At 59.6% G+C, this 14,154-nt stretch overlaps 1 protein-coding gene across 1 annotated transcript; it reads right to left on the bottom strand.

The window, feature by feature from the left end:
• Positions 1 to 3,951: 3,951 nt before the first annotated feature.
• On the bottom strand, positions 3,952 to 8,062 carry GJC2 (gap junction protein gamma 2). Its single transcript, XM_068534672.1, has 2 exons — positions 7,091 to 8,062; positions 3,952 to 6,227 (listed from the first exon to the last, which is right to left on the bottom strand). The coding sequence occupies exon 2, from the start codon at positions 6,181 to 6,183 to the stop codon at positions 4,894 to 4,896; it is 1,290 nt and encodes a 429-aa protein (XP_068390773.1). The 5' UTR covers positions 6,184 to 6,227; positions 7,091 to 8,062; the 3' UTR covers positions 3,952 to 4,893.
• Between the last annotated feature and the right edge of the window lie 6,092 nt (positions 8,063 to 14,154).

The following is a 14,154-nucleotide window of genomic DNA, read 5'->3' as shown; positions in this document are numbered from 1 at the left end:
CCTGGGATGGCCAGTGACATCAGTTGGGAGGACATGACAGTAAATCCTAAGTCACTGAGGTGGATGGACCTAGAGTCTGTCGTACAGAGTGAAGTAAGCCAGAAAGAGAAAAAGAAATACTGTATGCTAACACATATATATGGAATCTAAGGGAAAAAAAAAAAAGTCATGAAGAGCGTAGGGGCAAGACGGGAATAAAGACACAGACCTACTAGAGAATGGACTTGAGGATATGGGGAGGGGGAAGGGTAAGCTGTGACAAAGTGAGAGAGTGGCATGGACATATATACACTACCAAACGTAAAATAGATAGCTAGTGAGAAGCAGCCTCATAGCACAGGGAAATCAGCTTGGTGGTTTGTGACCACCTAGAGGGGTGGGATAGGGAGGGTGGGAGGGAGGGAGACGCAAGAGGGAAGAGATATGGGGATATATGTATATGTATAACTGATTCACTTTGTTATAAAGCAGAAACTAACACACCATTGTAAAGCAAATATACTCCAATAAAGATGTTAAAAAAAAAAATCCTAAGTCACCCCCATCAAAAGCTCACAAAACATATTAGGACCCCAGTGGTGCGTCCAGGCCCCTAAGTTCCTGAGACAGGAGGCTTATGCGTTAGGATCCCCTTCTGTGGTGACTGAGCTTTTAGTTAGGCATCTGCCTTCTAATATGGGTTGTATTGCATCCCCCCAAATTCCCATTATGGAGCCCTAATGCCCAGGACCTCAGAATGGGGCTGTATTTGGAGATGGGGTCTTTAAAGAGGTGATTAAGGTCAAATGAGGTCACTGGGGTGGGCCCTAATCCAATAGGACTGGTTTCCTTATAAGAAGAGAAGATGAGGACACAGACTCACACAAAGAGAAGACCATGTGAGGACACAGGGAGAAGACAGCTGTCTACACACCAAGGAGAGTGGCCTCAGGTGCTGACACCTTGGTCTCGGACTTCCAGTTTCCAGTACTATGAGAAATAGATGTCTGTTGTTTGAGCCCCCAGTCTATGGTATTTGTTACACAGGCTGAGCTGACTGAGATACCTCCCAGAATAGAGCCTCCATTTGCAGTTTTCCTCACAGCTGGGATGCCCTTTTAACAACCTCTGGCTGATGGGATGTTGATTAGTTAGGGTTCTCCAGAGAAAGAGAACCAATTCGATAGAGATTTATTATAAGGAATTGGCTCACTCAACTATGGAGGCTGAGGAGTCCCAAGGTCTGCCATCTACAAGCTAGAGACTCAGGAGAGTTCTAGCCTGAGTCTGAGCCTGAAGACAGGAGACCAGTGTGCTTGCTCAAACTGTCAGGGCCGGAGTTCTCTCTTCACCTTTTTGTTCTACTCAAGCCTTCACCTGACTGGCCAAGGCCCACCCGCACTGGGGAGGGCCATCTGCTTTACTCAGTGTGCAGATTCAGTGTGAATCTCATCCAGAATCACCCTCATAGACACACCTAGAATCATGCTTGTTCTGGGCACCCCAGGGCCCAGTCAAGCTGACCCATAAATGTAATCATCACTGGCAGTCTGGAGGGAGAATCACTTCTTCTTTGGGAACCTCAGTCTTTGTTCTTAAGGCCATCACCTGATTGGATGAGGGCAACCCACATTAGGGAGGATGGTCTGCTTTATCAAAGTCCACAGATTGTCAATGTTAATCTCATCTAAAAGCACACCTTCACCGCAACATCTAGATTGGTGTTGGACCAACCCACTGAGCATGGAGACTCACAGCTTGACCCACATCTGACTTCTATGTCACAGACACGCAGCAAATAGATTTCCCCAGGAGGCCCTGGGCAGTGTCCTGCTCCCACTGACGCAGGTGCCTCAAATTGTTTCTAAACCAATTAGGAGTGGAGGGACTGAGATGATAGAAACTGGGCAGGCTAAATAGTATGGGGCGAATTATGGACCGATATCAGAACTGTGGTAAAAGAAGGGGGCAGTGGCTGCAGAGGCCCCAAGATCACGTGCCCCTGTGTGTGTGGGCGGGAGGGGTACTGAAGGGCTTCACACGTGGCTAGGGGGGCCAGCGGACCAAGGCCAACAGAGGCTCTCTATTCCACATGCCCTTAAAATTTGACACTGGCCCATTGAGAGGGATCCTGCAGGCCTGTGACTGCTGTGAGGTGAAGTGATATGACTTTAGGGCTGGTGATAAGGGTCAGTTGGCCTTTGCTGGGTCCTCTTGGGCCGCCATGCTACAAGGAGGTCCAAACCACATCGAAGGACCCCAGCATGAACCCCCAGCTCGGTGAGTGAGGAAATCGTTGAGCCAGCCCTGGCCCCACCAGACACTCCCAGGCTGCAACTACACCAGGAGCCCAACCCGAGTTATAGAGGGTGAGATCCTAATGTTACTTTGTTCAGGAAGGGCCCAGAGAATGAGGTCCTGACCCCTTGAACTTGACCTAAAGCTCCCTCTCTGTGGATGGGGGGAGGCTTCCCGGGACACTGTCACAGTGAAATCCAGAATATTCTTCCCCAAACACAAACCTGCCCAGGGTCTCCCTGTCTGCTGGCTTAAGGCTTCTTTTCAGGCAGATGCTGAGGGCCCATGCCCCACCTTCCACCCCTTGTGGGACCCTGTCACCATCAAGTGTGCCTCATGGCCTTGAGATGTGGGAGCACTGACCATCAGAATCGAGGCCAACCTCTGGGCCCTGCTCAGAGTGGACACCTGCCTTCCTCACCAGCCCTCTCCAGCCACTAGGGTGGTTCTGAACCCTAAAGTCTCCCACTATTCCCCACCTGGAATGCCCACTTATCTCCCTGAGGTCCTGATGTCCTCCAGGCCCTCTACTGGCTGCAGGAGGCTGCTCTCAGGGACACGGGAGGCAGGGTGGCTATGGAGGGGCCGCGGCAAGGGTGTCAGCCAACAATAGTGCTTTGCAGATGTCCTTCACCAGCTCTGCCGCTCACTGCACCCAGTCACACTGATGGGAGCCAGGCATGGCTGGACAACATGTTCCCCACCACAGAAACCCAGTATTCCTCATGACGACACTGCCAGGAGCACAGCCCCAAATGCAGGGATGCCAGTTCCATGGACTTTCTTCTCTTGGAGAGGCGAGTGGTGAGTCCCTGCTCTGGATCTGGATTGGCTTTCCTTCTGAGGCTCTGCTTCCAGCATTGACATCTGGGACTTCATGGGGGTGGGGCTTACCTGGGGGCAAGGCTCACCTTGGGGTGGGGCTCACCTGGAACCCGGGATCAGCCAGTCAGACCCCACAAAGGAAAGGGACTCAGCCTGCATTTGGCATCTGACCAGAGGCAGGCTGGGTTGGGGTTCACCCAGGCTTGGGGCTTGGCCCTGGGCCCCCAGGGAGGGTTTGCAATCTGGGAGAAGCTCTCAGGGCCCGCCTTGGGCCTGAGGGAAGCTGGGAGACAGCAGGGTGACTGAAGTCTATACCAAGGTGGCTCCTTGATGGCAGCAGCTGTTTCCCCAGCTGTGCTCACCTTTGCTCCCCACCAAAGCTACCACTGCAGGCTTTGGCCAGCATCTGGATAATGCCGGGGCCTGAGACAGGACTGCCCCTCTGTCCTTTGAGGTACCACCTTGGGTTCTAAGCATGGAGGCCTGGCTGTTCTTTGTTCTCATTCAGCCATATCCCTCCCCTCTGGGCCGAGCCTGTTGCCTGGCACAGAGTGGCACCAGAGTGTCTCCAAGGAGCTGCAGGGGCTCATCCTGGGCCTTGCTCCCCGGATGGTCCCTGCAAAGTGGTTTCCTCTCCCAGCCATCCTAGAGCTGAGCCATGTGTCCCCAGAGGCCAGCGGTGGACACGTACACACATGCATATATGTGTACTCACACTCCCACATACATACACAAGCACACACACACGTTCATGCGGACATTCATACACATACACATGTGGTTGTAAACAACAGTTAGTTTTATTTCACTCCCTTTGGAGGCTGTGTCTGAATTGGAGAGGGGGCTGGAGGGAAGAGGCTGTAGCGGGAGCCTCAGAGTGCCTTCCCCTAGCATGCGCAAAGCCGTAGCCCCTCACCACCATCCTGTTGGTCTGAGTGGCAAGGGGGGCCGATGTCTCTTCAGAACTTCAAGTATGTCCCAGAGGAAGGGGCCACGCCAGGCCAGCACAGGAGCTGGAGAGGGCATGGTCCCATCCACCCCGGGGCCCAAGCGGGGCCTGAGCCCCAGATCTGTCTGGGCAAGGAACAGGAAGCAGGGTGCAGGTCCACCTGGCACTCGAGGCAGCTCATGCTTGGGGCCTAGTCGGGGTGAGGCAGGAGGTGGTACAGACCAGGGCTGGGCGCAGGGGCCTCTGCCCACTGTGGTCTCTGTTTTCCCTTCTGTACAAGGAAGACCTGGCATTGCTTTCAGCTCTGCAAGAACCAGAACCTGGGCTAGAAGAGTGTGGGTGCTAGGAAAAGAGCCCCATTTGCTGGGCAGGGAGTGAGGACAAGCACAGTACTCCCCAAGACCCAGGCCAAGCACTCCTGGGCAGTCACACATGGGCTACTGCAGGGAAAGCGGGGCAGGAGGGGGTGGAGCTCTCTCCTGGAGGGCGGCCTGGTCCTGAGGTGGCCAGCTGGGTGGCTCTGGGAGGGCGGAAATGCCCCAGCCACAGTCCCACCTACCCATCAGGGCTTATGGATCAGAGCTGGGGACCATTCGTGATTCCCAGGCCTACCTTCCCCACCCTATCCTGGATGAAGATGGGGCTCAGGCAGGGCGGGGCAGTGATGCAGAGCAGGCTGGTGCCCTCCGCCCCCTCCCGAGGGGGAGAGCAGCCACCTGAGGGGGAGGAGGAGGGCAGGTTGTGCTCTGCCCCTTAGGCGGTGTCCAGCCCCTAGACTTCCTCCAGAGCCCTCCACCTCGGCCCTGGTGAGGAGGGAGGAGGGACAGCAGCCAAGGCAGGCCTCAGATCCACACGGTGGTCTTACCCTCCCTGCTGCTGCTCCCACTGCCCTTCTCAGAGCCCATCCTGGGTTTGGCCCCTGGCCGGCCCTGGCCCCCGGCAGTGCCCCCCGACGTGGCGCTGCCCGACCCGGAGGCAGGGGCGCCGGCCCTCGGGGGGCCCCGGGCGGTTGCTGGAAGGCCAGGGCCTGGTGGGCTGTCGAGGTCCCCAAGCGACCGCCGGTCCTGCAGCGCCTGCAGTGCCAGGTTGGCCAGGTCCTGATCGTGGGTGCGTGCGCGCTCAGCCGCGCGCACCACCAGGCTGTAGTCTGGCGGGCAGGCCAGGCTCGAAGGCGCGGCGGGCAGAGCACAGGGCTGCTGGCGAGGCATGGGGCCAGGGGTGGTGGGCAGGGGGCGGCGGCTGCGCACAGCGTCTTGCGCGCTGCCCAGGCCCAGGTGCGCCATCTCACAGAGGTTGAGCACCAGGCAGAGGCAGCTGACCACGTACATGACCAGCAGGAAGACTGTCTTCTCAGTGGGTCGTGACACGAAGCAGTCGACCACGTGCGGGCAGGGCTGGCGGCTGCACGCGAAGAAGGGCCGCACCTCGAAACCATACAGCAGGTACTGGCCCACCAGGAAGGCCACCTCGAAGGCGGCCCGTGCCACCAGCTGGGCGACGTACACACGCATTAGGCCCTCGCGCTGGATGCGCCGCCGCCCGTCATGCTGACCTGCCGGGCCTGGGACCCCAGTCGCCTTTGGGTCCCCTCCTGCGCCCTTGGCTGCACCCGCGTCCTCAGCCTCATCATCTTCGCCCAGGCCCTCGGCCGCCCCCGGCTCCTCGTCCTCTTCACCCAGGCCTAGCATGGGCTCCTCTTCGCCCAGGTCTGCGGGCTCGGGCCAGCCCGGGTGGGGCGGTGGGGGCAACGGCAGCGGTGCGCGGGGCGCGAGGCGGCCTGGTCGGCGGCGAGAGGCGCGGCGGCGCTCGTCCTGTGAGGCACGGGCCAGGCGGTGCACGGCATAGCCCAGGTACATTACGGAGGGCGTGGAGATGACCACAATCTGGAAAACCCAGAAGCGCACGTGGGACAGGGGTGCAAAGGCGTCGTAGCAGACGTTGTCGCAGCCCGGCTGCCGCGTGTTGCACGTGAACTTGGTCTGCTCGTCGGAGTAGATGGACTCACCGCCTACCGCCGTGAGCACGATGCGGAAGACCACCAGCACCGTGAGCCATACCTTGCCCACGAACGTGGAGTGGTTGTGGATCTCTTCCAGCAGCCGCGTCAGGAAGCTCCAGCTCATGTTGGTCATAGGGGCGGGGGATGGGACCTGCAGGCCATGAGCAGGAGCTCAACCTGGGGCGAGGGTAATGGGGGCAAGGGCTGGTGGGTTGGGAGGGTGTAGAGTGGCACCTGGAGCCCCTCCAGGAGCGCCGCTCTCACCCAGGGTCCTGACCCTGCCCTAGGAGGGATCAGCAAGAGGCCGGGGCCTCTGCAGCCAGAGGATAGACCCTACAAGGACAGACGAGGGGTCGCCTTCTCTGGCTGAGCACATGCCCTGGCTCCCCCCAAAACCCGACTCTAGGTCCCTGTGGCCTGGAGCAGGGCCAGCCCTCCTGCCCTCCCCCAGCTCTCTAGGAAAGCCCGGCGCCGTGCAAGCTGTGCCCCTTACCCAGCCTCTGGGGACCTCACCCCAGGCCCTGAGAGCCACAGGGAGTCCACTGGGTGAGCTGCCTTCGTAGGGCCAACCAGAAAACGGACCAGCCTCACTCAGAGTCTGGGCCTCACCTCAGATGCCTGCTCCCACCTTGCAGCACCCGGGTTGCTGGATTCCTATTTCCAGCATGCCAGGGGCCCACCAGGGGCTGGGCCTGCAGCCTGCCTGGCCCCCCAGCTCCTCAGCCACTCCAGTCCCCCATCAGCTCACAGTTTCCCAGGCCCCTAGACCCAGTGGCCCTCAGCCCCCAGCCTCCTAGTCTAGCCTCCTCATCATCCCCTAATCCCATCCATCCCCAGACCCAACGGCTCTGTCAGCCTCCAGCCCCTGAAGCCCCCAGCCCCATCAGTTCCAGACTCCCCAACAGTGGGCCCCCCCTTCCTCCACATCCTGAACAGGGGCTCTGGTCCCTCTGTCTCCACAAAGGACCACTGCCATGCTCCTTTGCGCCCCCACCCCCACCCCCGCCACTGGTCCAGCTGTACCAGGGGCTGAGGCCTACCCTCTAGGCTGCTCCTCCCTCTTGTTCCAGCACTCCCATGTCCTCTGCACATCCTGGCTGGGGGGGTGGGGTGAGCCCAGGTGTCTGTTCAGGGTGGCACCATGTGCAGCGAGGCCCACAGATACTGTAAGGCACACACACAACCACACTCGGGCACCTGTGACACTCGGAGACAGCCTTGTGGCCACTTCCCACGTCCCAGACCAGTGCTCCTTCTAGATCAGCTACCCCTGAGTGAGCCTGTATCTAGAAGGGGCTCAGTGGGCAGGACCACACACCCCTGTACCCCTGCACCTCTAGGGAGGGGGCTGCAGCCTCCTAATGCCCACCCTCCCTCCTTCACACCAGTACCTGCTCCTGGGTAGTTTGGAGGCAGAAGACCCTTGAGTACCTGATGCTTTTGGCCCCCTCCTTCTGGAACAGGCCTGGGAGGCAGCGTGGGCAGGTGTGGAATGGAACAACAGGGGCATTCAGGGCTCCGGGCCCTCTTTATGGAGCTGGGGCCTCTCCCGGGGCAGGGGGTGGGGGCAGGAAGAGGGGGCAGCCGGGGTTCCTGGGGAAGTGACCCTATTTCCTCACATCTGTGTGCAGCGCCCCTCTCATAGCCACACACATGCAAACACTCACAAGTGCACATGCAAATACGTTCACTCAGACACACATGTGCATACATATGTATACAGACACTCACATGTGCAATGCACTCATGCACAGGCACACACATTTACAGGTACATAGACTGGCACATGCCCAGCCCTTCAGGGCCATCTTTGATATACCTCTGCCTCAAAGAGGAATGAGCATGAGGGTCTTGATGTCCTCAGCTGGCTGTGTTTCCTCAGCTCTAACTTCAGCTCTCTTTCAGGACCTGTCCCTAACCCTGACCTCAACAGTCCCACATCCCAGGAGGCTGAGGCCTATAGTCCCACCATGCAGGAACCCAGAAAGGGATGGCAGAGCAGCCCCCACTTCTCTCCCCTCCAAGATGGAGCCCAGTGGAGAAATGGGAGGGAGGGTGGGGGTGCCAGGGCAGTCCTGACCTCTTCTGTGTGGTATTTAACAACTGGCCCTCGGTGGAAAAGCCTTGGTGTAGTGTTTGCTGATTCCCATGGCGTAAATGCTCCCACCAGGCCCATGACCAGCTCGAGGAGACACGCACGGGGGGCGGGGAGTGGGGGGTGGGGGCAGGGTTCTTGAGACCAGCTCTAGCATGGCACTGGGTGGACCCTGCCCTGGGGTGTGAAGGATGGCACTTTGCCCTGGGGGGCTGACTTGGGTGCAGTCAGAGCCGCCCCAGAGATGAGTCGTGTGGAGAAAAGAGGGTGCAGGCCCTGCAGGCTGTCAGCCGAAGGGGACAGCCTGGGCAGCAGGAAGGGTGAGCAAACCTCCTCTCTTCCTTCCCCCAGTGCCAGTGGGGGAGCTCAGGCACCCTCTGGGTGTGGAGCAGAGGCTCTGGCTCTCCAGACCCAAGGGCCCATGCCTGTGTGCTGCGTACACGTGTGTGCAGGGCCTGTGTCACACACGCAGTCACGGCGAGGTCATTCCACGGTCAGGGGGCTGATGCTGACCTGCTATGGCCTGCAGGAGCCCAGGCCCTCAGTGCCATGCGCAGGGGTCCCCCAGATCCAGACTTCTGGTGCCAGCTGCTGGATCGGCACATGGATGCCAGCAGGCACAGCAAACCCCAGAAGACCAGACCCCAAAGTTTCCCTCCAAAGCGGCTTCCTCTCAGATGGGCTTATCCTGGACGGCTCTCTGCCCAGCACCCGCTCCCCTTCATCAGTAAAAACCCTGAACCGGACTCCGCCGGGTCCTGCTGCTCCCTGGGCCTGCCTCGCTTCCGCCGACCACCTTAGGAAGCCCATCGACCTGTGCTCCTGAGACTTCCCCCGACTTTGCGGTAAAATGCCAAGCGCACCTGGTCCCAACGCACCAGCGCCCGCATTCCGCTCCCACATAGGCGGAAACCACCCCTGCTGGGGCTTCTGCTACGCGGCAGTCCCACGTGCGTCCACTCCCCGCCCACACTCCCGCTCCACCCCACCCCACGCTGAGCCCTGCCCTCTCGTCCTGTCTCTCCACCCGATTGCCTCTGAGGCCAGCCCACCACCCTGCTATTAGAGATTGGTTTATAGATTGTTGCCCAAGGTAGAAAATGTATGAGACCCCACTGATACAAATGATACAATAACTAACTAAATGGGGGAGAAGGGAATTCTGAATAATTCATGTAGTCACTGTGACCTCAAGGAGGGTGCTCTTCCAGAGAGCACAGCAAGGAGGGAGGGAGGAGTACAACCTGACAGACATCACCTCAGGCAGGTGGCCGAGGTCCCCACCTGCAGGGAGGAGCCAAGTTGAGAGCACAGACCTTGCTGCCCCGGAGGCTTCTTCCCAAACCCTCACCCCAGGTGATCATGAGATATATTGACACAAGTTCCAGGAGGGCCTTTTACAAACTACCTGACCTTCAAAATGCCAAGGGCATCAGTAACTAGGGAAGTCTGAGGGAGTCACCCCCAAGAGGGACCAAGGAGACACGAGGACAGTCACCCCTCCCCTTGGGGACCTTGGGACAGCAAAAGGACACATTGAAAAGTGAGGAATCTTTGGCTTATGGCAATGTATCAATATTGGTGCACCAGTTGTGACAAGCACGTCACTGCAGAACTGGGTTTGGGGGCAAATGAGAATTCTCCCTGGTCTCTTTATAGCTTCTCTGTAAATCACAGGTGTTGTAAAATAAAAAACCTTATTTAAAATGGTTTCCTACTCCATCACTTCAAGTTCCCTCTCCCTGTCTTGTCCCATCTGGAACGTATTTCTCTGTGTCTGGAGGCTTCAAGCACAGAGCTGGGAGTTTTGCTCGTGACCTGTCCTGGGGCTGTGGGGTGCAAGAAGGATCCCAACACAGAGATGGGGCAGTGGGAGGCAAAGGCCAGGCCCATGGCTGCCCAGTGCTGATGGGAGGCAGCCAGTGGGAGCTTGGCTCTGGGCTGGGCCAGCAGGAGAGGAGGGTACGTGAGGGGGTGCTGGCCCCTCAGGGAACAAGGCCCTGGCATTTGCTGGGACCTTTGTTCAGAGGGAATCTCACCCAAAGCTACATGTTAGAGCAAGTGCGGGTGGGGGCCACTCAAGTGGGATCCAGGACGAGGTTTGGGGAGAAGGGGCCCAGGGGCACCTGGGTGTCAAGGTCTGGGAGGGGGCAGGCCTGGGGGTGTTCACTAAAGGGTGTGGGGTCGGGGGAGGGAGGGGTGACTGGTCAGGGTGCAGGGCACACATGGGGGATCCCCATGAAGTGGGCTGGGGTCATCTTCACCAAGAGTTGCCCAAGGAGGCACCCAATTGGGAGGAGGGTGGTAGGCAGGCACCACGGACTCCAGTGGGCATCAGGATGACCTGTGCTGGGGTGAGCTGGGCCCTGCACACCTGGTTCTGGCACCAATGGAGTGGCTCCTGCAGGGGTGGGCAGCTGGGCTCTCCCCGCTTCAAGCCCCTTTCACCCCTGGGTCTGAACAAAGGTCCTGGGCTTGGGCGGGGGGTGGTCAGAGGCTGAGAACCAGAGATGCCCAGTGCCTCCTCCTGTAGTACGGTGAGGTCAGGGCCTGCCCAGCCATTTCCTTCCCATCCCTGGCCCAGCTTCCTCCCATGTGCCCCCTCTCATGGTGGGTGGACTTCCTTTGGCTGAGGTGGGGCTGCCTGGCTGCCCCCCCCACCCCCCCGGAGTGGAGTGCTCAGCTCACCAAGAGGACTGGTGGAACCCTTCCCTGGGAACCTGGGCATCTCAGGCAACCTCTTCCCCTTCCTGAGGACTCAGATTCCTGCATGCACCTGGCACTGGGTGGTCCCTCCTCTACATATGAGTACCTACAAGTAGCCCAAGGTGGACTCAGCCCTGGGAGACCTGAGGCCTTAGAGCAGGGACCAGTGGCTGCTCCTGCAATCCACCCACCTTCCAGGCTAAGGTCCCCCTCCTGCTGCTTGCCCACCCACCCACTGAAGTGCCCTGTGGGGGACAGTTCTTACTCAGAGAGTGGGGCTGCAGCACTTGCCTTGCTCAGGCCCCAGTGCTGTATGCCAGAAGAAATCTGATTTCTCTCCACCTCCACTAGCCCCCAGGCCTCCCAATGGTGGCCTCCCTCACAGCCTGGCCTTAGGATGCCCACAAAGTCTCCCCCTTGTCAGTTTTGTAGTGGTTCTGTGGGTTGTCTTCCATGTCCCTCCCTCCCTGTGCCCCTTTCCTGGATGCCCCAGTTGTGTCCTGCCTGAACCCCCTGGCCACTGAGAGGTGTGCACCCGCCCCCAACCCAGGTGCCCAAAACCCAGACCCCAGGCCTGGGGACCCTCTGCCACATCCATCCGCCCCCAGCAACTCCAGTGCACACCACAGCCTCCCACACAGTGTAGACACCAGCTAGTGGCCAGGTTCCCTTCCCAGTCCCCTACCCCCATTTCCCCTCCTGCAGGCACTCCAAGGTGGGGACACAGGCCCCACTGGGTTGGGTCCCAGGGAGCCTGGGGCTCTCAGCACAAAACCCATATCCTCACAGGTCCTCAGGAACTTCCTGACCTGCTCCTGCCCACCTCAGAACTGACCATGTCTGGACTCCCTCTCTCTAACAAATGCATACCCACATACTTATACACGCATTTGCAATGCCCACACACTTCATCCTCACGCTCAGACACACACACGCACTGCTCTCTGCCTTGTACCGCTCCAATGGCCTTCCTCTGGGAAGCTCCCTCCACGGCCAGAAGAGTGAGGTGTCCCCACTGCATGCTCAGTGCCCCCAATCACACAAACGCTCAGCAAATGCCAGTGGGATGATTCAATGTCTGAGGCAATGGAGCCCTGCCTGGAAGCTCTGGGGAGGGTTGGTGTAAACCTGAGGTGGGAGGCCCCTGCTCCCTCCCAGGGTCTCTGGAGGTGCAGGTGCCTGGGCTGGTAACTGTTTCCCATGGTGACCTTTGGACATGGCACTCTGGGTCTGTGGAGGAACGAGGGGGCCCCCTCTCTGCTCTGCTCCAGCCTGGAATCCGGGAAGTGAGGGGCCTCCTGCAGGAGTGGAGGGTGTGGTGGGGACAGGCCTGGGGAGTGAGTCATGGTGGCGCAGCCTGGACTGCTCCTGCAGCCAGGCCAGGAACTGCTGCTACAGGGAGGCCTGGGCCGTAGAACCCTGGGCTTTGGCAGGGGGAGGTGTCAGGAGGAGCAAGGGTGTGAGGCTGAACCAGGACCCCTGCCCAAGCTCGGTGCCCCCTCAAGGACCTCCCCAGGCATTGCTGGCCAAGGGCAGGACGCTGTGCCCCTCGGACCCCATGGGGTGACATTTTCAACCCCTCCTTCAACCCTCCACCCTGATGCGGCCCAAAACGCCGCGTTAAAGCCACTGCAGGCTCTGCCCCCACAGTGTGTGGCAGTGTCACTCTTTCGCTGCCCTGCATACCCCCTTCCCGCCCTGAACACCTGTTGTGTCCACCTGCTCCTCCAACAGCCGAGCATACCACAGGACCAGCTGCCGCCCCTCAGCCGTGCTGCCCCTTGTCGGGACCCCAGCCCAGTCCCGTTCCCCATTCTTGTCCAGCCACCCTGCACGCAATCCGCATCCAGACAACTCACATCTGTGGTGCAACTCACATCTGTTCTGCTCTGCTAACCTCCAGGACCCAGGTCTGAGGACGCAGGACCTAGCAGGTGGCCACAAGGGTTTAGGAGGTGCCCCCAGCCACATAAAGGCTAAACCAAGAGCAGTGTGGACAGCAGGCAGGTGTACCAACTACCGCTTGTCTGCCCATGTGGAAGAGGTGGGGCTCCCCAACCTCCCCCCAGGGCTGAATAGCCCAAGGCCCCAGCCTCTGGATACACTGCAGCTGCCTAGCTGGCAGGGGCTGGCCAGTCCCACATGGCCTGAGGGGTCCCAGCTGCCCGGGGGCCCACCCGCTTCCCCCCTTGCTCATCAGCTGGCCTGAGCAGCTTCTGGGGGAGGGCGAGGGGCAGACTTCTGCCTCTACCTCCTCCTACCCTTGAGTCTTACTGCAGCTGAATCACCACCCAGACTGATGGCCCTGTGAGGGCAGTGGGCCTGAGATGGACAGACCCCCAGAATGGAGGGCCACCCAGCCAGGCTCAGCACCCGTTATCTCCTGGAGTTGGCTGCTCCAAGACAGTTGAGTCCAGGCCCGAGACCTTGGGCCCAGAGTGAAGAGGGTGCTGCTCAGCCCCAAAGGGCACCCCAAACCTGGTCCCCTGGTGGTACCCTACCTTTTCCAGGTCAGGAAGCAAGTCCTTCTGAGCCCTTCCACCTGCTGGCCGGCTGGACACCAGCCCTCCTGAGGGTGTGCAGCCGGCTAAGTCCAGGGCCCGACCCAGGGCCACCTCTCACCACCAAGCACAATGTGGGGGGAGGGCCTTCAAGGGCTCCATTGTTCCCCCTGAGGCTCGGGGTCTGAATCCCCGATTGTCCCTGGGGCTGGACGGGTCCCAGAGAGGGAACCAGTCTCTCCCAGGCTGTACAGTAGGTCAGGAGGCAGCCCAGCCCCATCTTACTTGCCCCCAGGCCTAGGGGCTGCCCAGCGCCCCTCTGCCCACTGTCTGGTGTCCAGGCCCAGCTCTCGTCTGCCCTCCGCTGTGCATCTGGGCTTTTGGATGGAGCCCAGCCTTTCTATTTCTGCCCGGGCTCCCTGCCTCCTCCAGGTCTGCATCCACCATCTGTCTGGGTTCCACCGTAGGAGCATGGCCTGGGCATGGACCAGGGCTCAGGCGAGTGCCTCCTGTGCCTAGTACAACTCAGCTGCCCCGACTTCAGATGGGCAGCTTTTGGAGGTATCTTCTGAGACTCCACAAAGCCTGGAACCCTAACAGAGGCCCCCAAGTGTCTTCCCTGGGCTGGCCTCTACAGGAACATTAGGGCCGGCCAGACCCCTAGTGGGCCATGCACAAGGCCCCCAGATGCAGAGGTCCATCCTCTGCAGTCTCAGTCCCTCTTCAGGTATGCAATGTCTGTCCCTCTGCCACCATCAGCCCAGCTCAGGGACCAGGAGGAGTGGTTCATGCAGGATGAGCC

The sequence above is a fragment of the Eschrichtius robustus genome, chromosome 2 (assembly GCF_028021215.1).
Source record: "Eschrichtius robustus isolate mEscRob2 chromosome 2, mEscRob2.pri, whole genome shotgun sequence".
Lineage (NCBI taxonomy): Eukaryota > Metazoa > Chordata > Mammalia > Artiodactyla > Eschrichtiidae > Eschrichtius > Eschrichtius robustus.
Note: the sequence above shows the minus strand (reverse complement) of the source record. Positions and strands in the feature narration are given on the sequence as shown.

Bases quoted from the DNA above. Each gene is read 5' to 3' on its own strand.
- GJC2 (XM_068534672.1), bottom strand. From the start codon at position 6,183: ATGACCAACATGAGCTGGAGCTTCCTGACGCGGCTGCTGGAAGAGATC.